This window comes from Ranitomeya variabilis, chromosome 1, assembly GCF_051348905.1.
Source record: "Ranitomeya variabilis isolate aRanVar5 chromosome 1, aRanVar5.hap1, whole genome shotgun sequence".
Classification (NCBI taxonomy): domain Eukaryota; kingdom Metazoa; phylum Chordata; class Amphibia; order Anura; family Dendrobatidae; genus Ranitomeya; species Ranitomeya variabilis.
Genome location: NC_135232.1, coordinates 5,354,167 through 5,367,447, shown reverse-complemented (window position 1 = coordinate 5,367,447; position 13,281 = coordinate 5,354,167). Strand labels below are relative to the sequence as shown.

General features: G+C 53.4%; 1 protein-coding gene across 1 annotated transcript in view; it reads left to right on the top strand.

Annotated features, from left to right (window-relative positions):
• Window positions 1-253: 253 nt before the first annotated feature.
• Window positions 254-13,281, top strand: part of CREB3 (cAMP responsive element binding protein 3) — a 21,688-nt gene continuing 8,660 nt past the window's right edge. The window contains exons 1-6 of the mRNA XM_077281281.1: window positions 254-454; window positions 6,647-6,778; window positions 8,583-8,853; window positions 10,050-10,147; window positions 10,230-10,310; window positions 10,407-10,513. Of these exons, the coding sequence (XP_077137396.1) occupies window positions 6,647-6,778; window positions 8,583-8,853; window positions 10,050-10,147; window positions 10,230-10,310; window positions 10,407-10,513 (689 nt within the window). The 5' untranslated portion in view covers window positions 254-454. The remainder of the gene's footprint in view (window positions 455-6,646; window positions 6,779-8,582; window positions 8,854-10,049; window positions 10,148-10,229; window positions 10,311-10,406; window positions 10,514-13,281) is intronic.

Below are 13,281 nucleotides of genomic sequence, written 5' to 3'. Positions count from 1 at the left end.
GGGCGGCACTGATCCGTGACAGAGGGCGGCACTGACCCGTGACAGAGGACGGCACTGACCCGTGACAGAGGGCGGCACTGACCCGTGACAGAGGGCGGCACTGACCCGTGACAGAGGGAAGGCTTTGCCCACACTAGAGATGGCCGCAGCGCACCACTTCCCCCGCCCACACAAGACACACTGAGGGCGGTACCATAAGGTCACGTGTGCCGTCAGCCATTAGCTGATAGGGAAAGGAGGCTGCGGACGTGGCAGTGACGCAGAAGTCGCCAGAGCGGGGAGGAGAGGGTGGAACTACATTTCCCGGCATGCAGCGCGAAACCTCGGGTCGTGACGTCATTACTGTTGTGTTGGAACCCGGAAAAGAGGAACAGAAAGGAAAGAGAAGAGAGAAACTGAGGAGCCGCCGCCGAGAGCAGAGAGAGAGAGAGCAGAGAGCCGGGGCCGCCGGGAGGTGAGAGCGTCAGGCTCTGCCCGCCCCCCGTACATGTCACCCCACTTCTCAGATACCTGGGAGCCCCGCAGTGTCCTTAGCCCCGCCCCCTCATTACCATATCCCACCAGGCGGCTGTAATTAGCGTAGGAGGCTCCTCCCACCTCACTGGCCCCATCTCGCCCCTTCCCCCGTCTTACCCCCTAGCCCCCTGTCTCCGAATAAACCCTCCCCCATCTTTAACCCTTTCACTTCCTCCAACTCATCTCTTGCCGCCCTGGGCATCTTCCTTGCCCCTTCTTCCCACTGTTCTCCCTTTTTCTCCCCCTTCCCCCTTCTCCCCCTTCTTCCCCCTTTTTCCTCCCACTTCTTCCCCCCTTTTCATCTCCCTTTTCCTCCCTTTTCTCCCCCTTCCCCCTTTTTCCTCCCCCTTCTTTCCCCCTTTTCCTCCCCCTTCCCCCCCTTTTCATCTCCCTTTTCCTCCCCCTTCTTCCCCCTTTTGCTCTCTTTTCTCCCCCTTCCCCCCTTTTCATCTCCCTTTTCCTCCCCCTTCTTCCCCCTTTTCATCTCCCTTTTCCTCCCCCTTCTTCCCCCTTTTCATCTCCCTTTTCCTCCCCCTTCTTCCCCCTTTTCATCTCCCTTTTCCTCCCCCTTCTTCCCCCTTTTCCTCCCTTTTCTCCCCCTTCCCCCTTTTTCCCTCCCCCTTCTTCCCCCCTTTTTTCTTCCCCTTCTTCCCCCCTTTTCATCTCCCTTTTCCTCCCCCCTTCTTCCCCCTTTTCCTCCCTTTTTCTGCCCCTTCCCCCTTTTTCCTCCCCCTTCTTTCCCCTTTTTGTCTTCCCCTTTCCCCTTTCGTCTTCCCCTTCCACTTTTGTCTTCCTTTCCCTCCTTTTGTCTTCCTTTTCCCACCTTTTGTCTTCCTTTCCCCCACCTTTTGTCCTCCTTTTCCCCCCCTTTTGTCCTCCTTTTCCCCCCCTTTTGTCCTCCTTTTCCCCCCCTTTTGTCCTCCTTTTCCCCCCCTTTTGTCCTCCTTTTCGCCCCCTTTTGTCCTCCTTTTCCCCATTTTGTCCTCCCTTTTCCCCATTTTGTCCTCCCTTTTCCCCATTTTGTCCTCCTTTTTTTCCCCATTTTGTCCTCCTTTTTTTCCCCATTTTGTCCTCCTTTTTTCCCCATTTTGTCCTCCTTTTCCCCCCATTTTGTCCTCCTTTTTCCCCCCATTTTGTCCTCCTTTTTCCCCCCATTTTGTCCTCCTTTTTCCCCCCATTTTGTCCTCTTTTTCCCCCCCATTTTTGTCCTCCTTTTTCCCCCCATTTTGTCCTCCTTTTTCCCCCCATTTTGTCCTCCTTTCCCCCCCTTTTGTCATCCTTTTTCCTCCCTTTTGTCCTCCTTTCCCCCCTTTTGTCCTCCTCTTTTTTTCCCCCTTTTGTCCTTTTTCCCCCCTTTTGTCATCCTTTTTCCCCCCTTTTGTCATCCTTTTTTCCCCCTTTTGTCATCCTTTTTTCCCCCTTTTGTCCTCCTTTTCCCCCCTTTTGTCCTCCTCTTTTTTCCCCCTTTTGTCCTTTTTTCCTCCTTTTCCCCTCCTTTTCCCCTCCTTTTCCCCTCCTTTTCCCCTCCTTTTCCCCTCCTTTTCCCCTCCTTTTCCCCTCCTTTTCCCCTCCTTTTCCCCTCCTTTTCCCCTCCTTTTCCCCTCCTTTTCCCCTCCTTTTCCCCTCCTTTTCCCCTCCTTTTCCCCTCCTTTTCCCCTCCTTTTCCCCTCCTTTTCCCCTCCTTTTCCCCTCCTTTTCCCCTCCTTTTCCCCTCCTTTTCCCCCCTTTTGTCCTCCTTTTCCCCCCTTTTCCCCCCCTTTTGTCCTCCTATCCCCCCTTTTGTCCTGTCCCCCCTTTTGTCCTCCTTTTTTCCTCCTTTCCCCCCCTTTTGTCCTCCTTCCCCCCCCCTCTTGTCCTCCTTCTCCCCCCTCTTGTCCTCCTGTCCCCCCTTTTGTCCTCCTGTCCCCCCTTTTGTCCTCCTGTCCCCCCTTTTGTCCTCCTGTCCCCCCTTTTGTCCTCCTTTTTTCCTCCTTTTCTCCCCCTTTTGTCCTCCCGTCCCCCCTTTTGTCCTCCCGTCCCCCCTTTTGTCCTCCCGTCCCCCCTTTTGTCCTCCCGTCCCCCCTTTTGTCCTCCCGTCCCCTTTTTGTCCTCCCGTCCCCCCTTTTGTCCTCCCGTCCCCCCTTTTGTCCTCCCGTCCCCCCTTTTGTCCTCCCGTCCCCCCTTTTGTCCTCCCGTCCCCCCTTTTGTCCTCCCGTCCCCCCTTTTGTCCTCCCGTCCCCCCTTTTGTCCTCCCGTCCCCCCTTTTGTCCTCCCGTCCCCCCTTTTGTCCTCCCGTCCCCCCTTTTGTCCTCCCGTCCCCCCTTTTGTCCTCCCGTCCCCCCTTTTGTCCTCCCGTCCCCCCTTTTGTCCTCCCGTCCCCCCTTTTGTCCTCCCGTCCCCCCTTTTGTCCTCCCGTCCCCCCTTTTGTCCTCCCGTCCCCCCTTTTGTCCTCCCGTCCCCCCTTTTGTCCTCCCGTCCCCCCTTTTGTCCTCCCGTCCCCCCTTTTGTCCTCCCGTCCCCCCTTTTGTCCTCCCGTCCCCCCTTTTGTCCTCCCGTCCCCCCTTTTGTCCTCCCGTCCCCCCTTTTCCCCTCCTTTTCCCCTCCTTTTCCCCTCCTTTTCCCCTCCTTTTCCCCTCCTTTTCCCCTCCTTTTCCCCTCCTTTTCCCCTCCTTTTCCCCTCCTTTTCCCCTCCTTTTCCCATCCTTTTCTCCTCCTTTTCCCCCCTTTTGTCCTCCTTTTTCCCCCCCTTTTGTCCTCCTATCCCCCCTTTTGTCCTCCTATCCCCCCTTTTGTCCTCCTATCCCCCCTTTTGTCCTCCTATTCCCCCCTTTTGTCCTCCTATTCCCCCCTTTTGTCCTCCTATTCCCCCCTTTTGTCCTCCTTTTTCCCCCCCTTTTGTCCTCCTATCCCCCCTTTTGTCCTCCTATCCCCCCTTTTGTCCTCCTATCCCCCCTTTTGTCCTCCTATTCCCCCCTTTTGTCCTCCTATTCCCCCCTTTTGTCCTCCTTTTCCCCCCTTTTGTCCTCCTTTTCCCCCTTTTGTCCTCCTTTTTCCCCCTTTTGTCCTCCTTTTTCCCCCTTTTGTCCTCCTTTTTCCCCCTTTTGTCCTCCTTTTTCCCCCTTTTGTCCTCCTTTTTCCCCCTTTTGTCCTCCTTTCCCCCCCTTTTGTCCTCCTTTCCCCCCCTTTTGTCCTCCTTTTCCCCCTCTTTTGTCCTCCTTTTCCCCCTCTTTTGTCCTCCTTTTCCCCCCCTTTTGTCCTCCTTTTCCCCCCCTTTTGTCCTCCTTTTCCCACCCTTTTTACCTCCTTCCCCCCTTTTGTCCTCCTTTTTCCCCCCTTTTGTCCTCCTTTTTCCCCCCTTTTGTCCTCATTTCCCACCATTTTGTCCTTTTTGTCCTCCTTTCCCCCCCTTTTGTCCTCCTTTCCCCCCTTTTGTCCTCTTTTCCCCCCCTTTTGTCCTCCCTGTCCCCCCTTTTGTCCTCCTGTCCCCCCTTTTGTCCTCCTGTCCCCCCTTTTGTCCTCCTGTCCCCCCTTTTGTCCTCCTGTCCCCCCTTTTGTCCTCCTGTCCCCCCTTTTGTCCTCCTGTCCCCCCTTTTGTCCTCCTGTCCCCCCTTTTGTCCTCCTTTTTTCCTCCTTTTCTCCCCCTTTTGTCCTCCTGTCCCCCCTTTTGTCCTCCTGTCCCCCCTTTTGTCCTCCTGTCCCCCCTTTTGTCCTCCTGTCCCCCCTTTTGTCCTCCTTTTCCCCCCCTTTTGTCCTCCTTCCCCCCCTTTTTTCCTCCTTCCCCCCTTTTATCCTCCTTCCCCCCCTTTTGTCCTCCTTCCCCCCCCCCCTTTTGTCCTCCTTCCCCCCCCCTTTTGTCCTCCTTCCCCCCCCTTTTGTCCTCCTGTCCCCCCTTTTGTCCTCCTGTCCCCCCTTTTGTCCTCCTGTCCCCCCTTTTGTCCTCCTGTCCCCCCTTTTGTCCTCCTGTCCCCCCTTTTGTCCTCCTGTCCCCCCTTTTGTCCTCTTGTCCCCCCTTTTGTCCTCCTTTTTTCCTCCTTTTCTCCCCCTTTTGTCCTCCTGTCCCCCCTTTTGTCCTCCTGTCCCCCCTTTTGTCCTCCTGTCCCCCCTTTTGTCCTCCTGTCCCCCCTTTTGTCCTCCTGTCCCCCCTTTTGTCCTCCTTTTCCCCCCCTTTTGTCCTCCTTCCCCCCCTTTTTTCCTCCTTCCCCCCTTTTATCCTCCTTCCCCCCCTTTTGTCCTCCTTCCCCCCCCTTTTGTCCTCCTTCCCCCCCCCTTTTGTCCTCCTTCCCCCCCCCTTTTGTCCTCCTGTCCCCCCTTTTGTCCTCCTGTCCCCCCTTTTGTCCTCCTGTCCCCCCTTTTGTCCTCCTGTCCCCCCTTTTGTCCTCCTTTTTCCTCCTTTTCCCCCCCTTTTGTCCTCCTTCCCCCTTTTTTTCCTCCTTCCCCCCCTTTTGTCCTCCCGTCCCCCCTTTTGTCCTCCCGTCCCCCCTTTTGTCCTCCCGTCCCCCCTTTTGTCCTCCCGTCCCCCCTTTTGTCCTCCCGTCCCCCCTTTTGTCCTCCCGTCCCCCCTTTTGTCCTCCCGTCCCCCCTTTTGTCCCCCCTTTTGTCCTCCCGTCCCCCCTTTTGTCCATCGTCCCCCCTTTTGTCCTCCCGTCCCCCCTTTTGTCCTCCCGTCCCCCCTTTTGTCCTCCCGCCCCCCCTTTTGTCCTCCCGCCCCCCCTTTTGTCCTCCCGTCCCCCCTTTTGTCCTCCCGTCCCCCTTTTGTCCTCCTTTCCCCCCCTTTTGTCCTCCTTTCCCCCCCTTTTGTCCTCCTTTCCCCCCCTTTTGTCCTCCTTTCCCCCCCTTTTGTCCTCCTTTCCCCCCCTTTTGTCCTCCTTTCCCCCCTTTTGTCCTCCTTTTTTCTTCCGTTTTGTCCTCCTTTTTCTTCCCTTTTGTCCTCCTTTTTTCTTCCCTTTTGTCCTCCTTTTTTCTTCCCTTTTGTCCTCCTTTTTTCTACCCTTTTGTCCTCCTTTTTTCCTCCCTTTTGTCCTCCTTTTTTCCTCCCTTTTGTGTCTCCTTTTTTCCTCCCTTTTGTGTCTCCTTTTTTCCTCCCTTTTGTGTCTCCTTTTTTCCTCCCTTTTGTTCTCCTTTTTTCCTCCCTTTTGTCCTCCCCATTATTATTATTTATTATTATAGCGCCATTTATTCCATGGCGCTTTACATGTGAGGAGGGGTGTACATAATAACAACAAGTACAATAATCTTAAGTCACAACTGGTACAGGAGGTGAGAGGACCCTGCCCGTGAGGGCTCACAATCTACAGGGGATGGGTGAGGATACAGTAGGTGAGGATAGAGCTGGTCATGCAGTGGTTTGGTCGATCGGTGGTTACTGCAGGTTGTAGGCTTGTCGGAAGAGGTGGATCTTCAGGTTCTTTTTGAAGGTTTCGATGGTAGGCGAGAGTCTGATATGTTGTGGTAGAGGGTTCCAGAGTAGGGGTGATGAGCGAGAGAAATCTTGTATACGATTGTGGGAAGAGGAGATAAGAGGGGAGTAGAGAAGGAGATCTTGTGAGGATCGGAGGTTGTGTGTAGGTAAGTACCGGGAGACGAGGTCACAGATGTATGTATGGAGGAGACAGGTTGTGGAAAGGGTTTGGATACGTGGCTTGAAAGAGAGATTAGTGTCAAGGATTACCTCAAGGCACGGAGCATGCCCCTTTGTCTTTCCCTTCCCCCTTGGGTCTCCCCTCCTTGCGCCCCCCCTTCCTCTCCTCGTTGGCCTTCCCTCTATCAGCCTCCCCTCTACCCCCTCTCCCCTCTTCTATCGTTCTCCCCCTCTCCCCTCTTCTATCAACCCTCCTCATCTCCCCTCCCCTCCTCCATCGAAACCCCCTCCCCTCCTCTATTGTCTCCCCCCTTTTCTTCCTGTGGCTGCTCTCCCCTCCCCTCCTCTATCGGCCCCCGTCTCCCCCTTTTTCGTCCTGTGGCTGCTCGCCCCTCCCCGTCGCCCCCCCCCTCCTGTATTAACCCCCATCTCCTCCCCTTTTCTTCCTGTGGCTGCTCCCCCCCTCCCCTCCTCTATCGGCCCCCGTCTCCCCCTTTTTCGTTCTGTGGCTGCTCGCCCCTCCTCCTTGGCTGTTTCTTCTGGGTGTGGTGACTTTCTTTCTGCCGTTTGTAGATGTCGCTCTTTGGAGAACTGGAGGCGATGGAGGCTAAGGATTTGCTGGATGATCTGCTGGACGATCTCTTCCCAGCAGTCTGTGCGGACAGTGATCAAGAGGTGGGGGTATGGGGCCCTCTGGATGCTGAGGTGAGGGGGGTCCTGTGACTGTGCGTTGTCCTTTCCAACCCTGCTGTATGTCGGGGTGCAGCAAGAAAGTGCCGGGGAGGCGTCTGTGCATGCAAGACTGCTTTGTGTGGGTGTTAGGGAGGCGCTCTACAGTGTGTGAACAAGCAGGAGGCTGAACTGTGAATGCCAGGATGGAGTAGGTCTGCGCTGTGCGTGTCGGAGTGGAGAGACTCTGCATGGCAGGTCGGCGCTGTGAGTATCGGAGTGGAGAAGCTCTGCATGGCAGGTTGGTGCTGTGAATGTCGGAGTGGAGAGGATGTGTATGGCAGGTTGGCGCTGTGAATATCGGAGTGGAGAGGCTCTGCATGGCAGGTCGGCGCTGTGAATGTCGGAGTGGAGAGGCTCTGCATGGCAGGTCGGCGCTGTGCATGTCGGAGTGGAGAGGCTCTGCATGGCAGGTTGGCGCTGTGAGTATCGGAGTGGAGAAGCTCTGCATGGCAGGTTGGTGCTGTGAGTGTCGGAGTGGAGAGGATGTGCATGGCAGGTTGGCGCTGTGAATGTCGGAGTGGAGAGGCTCTGCATGGCAGGTTGGCGCTGTGAATATCGGAGTGGAGAGGCTCTGCATGGCAGGTCGGCGCTGTGCATGTCGGAGTGGAGAGGCTCTGCATGGCAGGTTGGCGCTGTGAGTGTCGGAGTGGAGAGGATGTGCATGGCAGGTTGGTGCTGTGAATGTCGGAGTGGAGAGGATGTGCATGGCAGGTTGGCGCTGTGAATATCGGAGTGGAGAGGCTCCTCATGGCAGGTCGGCGCTGTGAATGTCGGAGTGGAGAGGCTCTGCATGGCAGGTCGGCGCTGTGCATGTCGGAGTGGAGAGGCTCTGCATGGCAGGTTGGCGCTGTGCATGTCGGAGTGGAGAGGCTCTGCATGGCAGGTCGGCGCTGTGCATGTCGGAGTGGAGAGGCTCTGCATGGCAGGTCGGCGCTGTGAGTATCGGAGTGGAGAAGCTCTGCATGGCAGGTTGGTGCTGTGAATGTCGGAGTGGAGAGGCTCTGCATGGCAGGTTGGTGCTGTGAATGTCGGAGTGGAGAGGATGTGCATGGCAGGTTGGCGCTGTGAATATCGGAGTGGAGAGGCTGCATGGCAGGTCGGCGCTGTGCATGTCGGAGTGGAGAGGCTCTGCATGGCAGGTTGGCGCTGTGAGTGTCGGAGTGGAGAGGATGTGCATGGCAGGTTGGCGCTGTGAATGTCGGAGTGGAGAGGCTCTGCATGGCAGGTCGGCGCTGTGCATGTCGGAGTGGAGAGGCTCTGCATGGCAGGTCGGCGCTGTGCATGTCGGAGTGGAGAGGCTCTGCATGGCAGGTCGGCGCTGTGCATGTCGGAGTGGAGAAGCTCTGCATGGCAGGTCAGCGCTGTGAATGTCGGAGTGGAGAGGCTCTGCATGGCAGGTCAGCGCTGTGAATGTCTTAGTGGAGAGGCTGTGCATGGCAGGTTGGCGCTGTGAGTGTCAGAGTGGAGAGGATGTGCATAGCAGGTCGGCGCTGTGCATGTCGGAGTGGAGAGGCTCTGCATGGCAGGTCAGCGCTGTGAATGTCGGAGTGGAGAGGCTCTGCATGGCAGGTTGGCGCTCTGAATGTCGGAGTGGAGAGGCTCTGCATGGCAGGTTGGCGCTGTGAGTGTCGGAGTGGAGAGGCTCTGCATGGCAGGTCGACGTTGTGCATGTCGGAGTGGAGAGGCTCTGCATGGCAGGTTAGCGCTGTGCATGTTGGAGTGGAGAGGCTCTGCAAGCTATGGAGATTTTGACTAAGTACCTGCGGTCATATCCCAGGTGTTGAGTGACACAGCGGTGGACAGCTTCCTGTGTGAGCTCCTCTGCAGTCCGCTGGATGAAGGTCCAAGTTCTCCCCTGACCAGTGACAGTGGAATATCGGAAGGGCAGGCAGCAGTTCCGTCTCCTGGTGTTTGGGAGCAAAGTCCACCGGGCAGCCCCAACATTGTACAGGCTGAACACAACTACTCCATGCTACAGGAGATTGATCTGGACACCCTGCAGAGCGTGAGGTCGGAAACCTGTGATGGTGATGTGTTCATAGATCTGGGTAGGTTCTCAGCAAATATACAGAAACATGGAGTCTTCTGGTTCCATCTGTAATCTCCCACCATATGGCCTCCACTTAACCATTTTTCTTTTGCTATCCATGACTCCCTGCTGTCAGATTCACCTCTTGATATCTGTCCTGTCCTCTCCTGATATCTTTCCCTCAGAAGTTCTCACCATCTGCTGATATCTGATCTGTCCTCTCCTGATATCCTTCCCTCAGAAGTTCTCACCATCTGCTGATATCTGACCTGTCCTCTCCTGATATCTTTCCCTCAGAAGTTCTCACCATCTGCTGATATCTGATCTGTCCTCTCCTGATCTCCTTCCCTCAGAAGTTCTCACCATCTGCTGATATCTGATCTGTCCTCTCCTGATATCCTTCCCTCAGAAGTTCTCACCATCTGCTGATATCTGACCTGTCCTCTCCTGATATCTTTCCCTCAGAAGTTCTCACCATCTGCTGATATCTGATCTGTCCTCTCCTGATATCCTTCCCTCAGAAGTTCTCACCATCTGCTGATATCTGACCTGTCCTCTCCTGATCTCCTTCCCTCAGAAGTTCTCACCATCTGCTGATATCTGATCTGTCCTCTCCTGATATCCTTCCCTCAGAATTTCTCACCATCTGCTGATATCCGATCTGTCCTCTCCTGATATCCTTCCCTCAGAAGTTCTCACCATCTGCTATCTGACCTGTCCTCTCCTGATATCCTTCCCTCAGAAGTTCTCACCATCTGCTGATATCTGACCTGTCCTCTCCTGATATCTTTCCCTCAGAAGTTCTCACCATCTGCTGATATCTGATCTGTCCTCTCCTGATATCCTTCCCTCAGAAGTTCTCACCATCTGCTGATATCTGACCTGTCCTCTCCTGATCTCCTTCCCTCAGAAGTTCTCACCATCTCTTGATCTGACCTGTCCTCTCCTGATCTCCTTCCCTCAGAAGTTCTCACCATCTCCTGATACCTGACCTGTCCTCTCATGATCTCCTTCCCTCAGAAGTTCTCACCATCTCCTGACATCTGACGTGTCCTCTCCTGATCTCCTTCCCTCAGAAGTTCTCACCATCTCCTGATATCCTTCCCTCATATGTTCTTCTCATCTCTTCATATCCATCTGGGCTTGCAGTGTTTTGTTGTACAGTGTTCCTGCTGTCTCGTCTTGATGCTATGTTGCCCTATTTGTCTCCTGCAGATGTGTGTGTGGAGCAGTCGCATCTCGAGCTGATGGACCCGGTTAGTCTTTATATGGAGGAGGAGGAAGAGGATGAGGACCAGTACCAGACGGATCAGGTGAGCTATGGACAGCAGCTCGCGGGCAGATATCCTCTGCATGCTCTGTCCTGTAGGTGCTACGTCCTGCTCTTTTTGACAGGTTCTGCAGCTGACGGAGGAGGAATCTCGGCTGCTGGGGAAGGAAGGAGTCTCGTTACCGCAGCATCTGCCCCTCACCAAGGTAATGATGGCTGTAATATCTGACTGCTCCATGTGTAGTCAGATAATATCAGTCCTGGTGATGTGAGGCAGGAAATGATTGTCATTGGTTGGCTAGGCGGAGGAGCGTGCTCTGAAACGTGTGCGTAGAAAGATCCGGAACAAGCGCTCTGCACAGGAGAGCAGGAAGAAGAAGAAGGAATATGTGGACGGGCTGGAGAACAGGTCAGTGTTTATAATATACTGTAGAATCCTCTACGCTATAGGGTTACCTGTGTATACAGTGGGTATGGAAAGTATTCAGACCCCTTTAAATTTTTCACTCTGTTTCATTGCAGCTATTTGGTTTAGTTTGCAGTACATTCTCATTAATATACACTCCGCACCCCATCTTAACTGAAAAAAACAGAAATGTAGAAATTTTTGCAAATTTATTAAAAAACAAAACTTGAACTATCCCATGGTCATAAGTCTTCAGACCCTTTGCTCAGTATTGAGGAGAAGCACCTTTTGAGCTAGTACAGCCATGAGTCTTCTTGGGAATGATACAAGTTTTTCACCCCTGGATTTGGGGATCCTCTGCCATTCTTCCTTGCAGATACTCTCCAGTTCTGTCAGGTTGGATGGTGCACGTTGGTGGACGCCATTTTCAGGTCTCTCCAGAAATGCTCAGTTGGGTTTAGGTCAGGGCTCTGGCTGGGCCGGTCAGGAATGGTCACAGAGTTGTCCTGAAGCCGCTCCTTTGTTACTTTAGCTGTGTGCTTAGGATCGTTGTCTTGTTGGAAGGTGAACCTTTGGCCAAGTCTGAGGTCCAGAGCATTCTGGAAGAGGTTTTCTTCCAGGATATCTTTGTACTTGTTAGAATCTACAGAAAAGGAATGGCACTAGGACCACATGAATCACAGCACGCAGACTTTCAATCACATCTCTCCATGCGGGTGCAGTCGGTGTGGAACAACTGGGTTTATGGTGCTCAGCTATGCATTCAAGAATTGCAGTGCATCATTCCAAAAGTTAATTGTAAGAAAAATAGCGGCACTCACCAGTTGGCTGATCCACAATGTTTAATCCATGTGCAGGTTAATACAAACACATCTTGGAAAGTGCAGAGGGTGCGGGGAGTGCAGAGGGACGACGGCCGTTTCGTGCGATTAGCAAACGGCCGTCGTCCCTCTGCACTCCACGCACCCTCTGCACTTTCCAAGATGTGTTTGTATTAACCTGCACATGGATTAAACATTGTGGATCAGCCAACTGGTGAGTGCCGCTATTTTTCTTACAATTAACTTTTGGAATGATGCACTGCTATCTTTGTACTTGGCTGCATTCATGTTTACTTCAATGACAACCAGTCGTCCTGTCCCTGCAGCTGAAAAACACCCGCATAGCATGATGCTGCCTCCTGTTGTGAATTCCGTTCTCGAACTCCCTCCTGTGGTCATGAATGGTACTTCGGCGAGTTCTGTCCGTGGACTCCCTCTGGTGGCTGTGAGTGGAGCTGCTGGTTCTGAGATTCCTTCCCCAGCTGTCCTCGTTTAGGGCTAGGCTGGCTTCTCTATTTAACTCCACTCAGATGGTTACTCCATGCCAGCTGTCAATGTCCCAGTACTGGTTCAGATCTCTCTTGGATCTTTCTGATGACCTGTCTACTCCAGCAGAAGCTAAGTCCCTGCTAGTTTATTTGTTGTTCACTGTTTTCTAGTCCAGCTTGCTATTATGATATTGCCTTGCTAGCTGGAAGCTCTGGGATGCAGAGTGGCACCTCCGCACCGTGAGTCGGTGCGGGGGTCTTTTTGCACACTCTGCGTGGTTTTTTGTAGATTTTTGTGCTGACCGCAAAGATACCTTTTCTATCCTCAGTCTGTTTAGTGAAGTCTGGCCTCCTTTGCTGAAACCTGTTTCATTCCTGTGTTTGTGACTTTCATCTTAACTCACAGTCAATATTTGTGGGGGGCTGCCTTTTCCTTTGGGGAATTTCTCTGAGGCAAGGTAGGCTTTATTTCCTATCTTTAGGGGTAGTTAGCTCTTAGGCTGTGAAGAGGCGTCTAGGCAGAGTTAGGTACGCTCCACGGCTATTTCTAGTGTGTGTGATAGGATTAGGGGTTGCGGTCAGCAGAGCTCCCACTTCCCAGAGCTTGTCCTGTGTTAGTTTAACCATCAGGTAATTCCGGGTGCTCCTAACCACCAGGTCCATAACAGTCTCCACCATGTTTCACTGTGGGGATTGTATTGGGCAGATGATGAGCAGTGCCTTGTTTTCTCCACACATACCACTTAGAATTATCACCAAAAAGGTCTATCTTCATCTCATCAGACCAGAGAATCTTATTTCTCATAGTCTGGGTATCCTTCATGTGTTTTTTTTAGCAAACTCTATGCAGCTTTCATGTGTCTTGCATTGAGGAGAGGCTTCCGTCGGCCACTCTGCCATAAAGGCGTGACTGGTGGAGGGCTGCAGTGATAGTTGACTTTGTGGAACTTTCTCCCATCTCCCTACTGCATCTCTGGAGCTCAGCCACAGTGATCTTGGGCTTCTTCTTTACCTCTCTCACCAAGGCTCTTCTCCCATGATTGCTCAGTTTGGGTGGACGGCCAGGTCTAGGAAGACTTCTGGTGGTCCCAAACTTCTTCCATTTAAGGATTATGGAGGCCACTGTGCTCTTAGGAAACTTGAGTACTGCAGACATTCTGTTGTAGCTTTGGCCAGGTCTGTGACACAATTCTGTCTCTGAGCTCCTTGGTCAATTCCTTTGACCTCATGATTCTCCTTTGGTCTGACATGCCCTGTGAGCTGTGAGGTGTTATATAGACAGGTGTGCGCCTTTCCAAATCAAATCCTATCAGTTTAATTACACACAGCTGGACTCCAATGAAGGAGTGGAACCATCTCAAGGAGGATCACAAGGAAATGGACAGCATGTGACTTACATATGAGTGTCTGAGCAAGGGGTCTGAATACTTCTGGCCATGGGATATTTCAGTTTTTCTTTTTT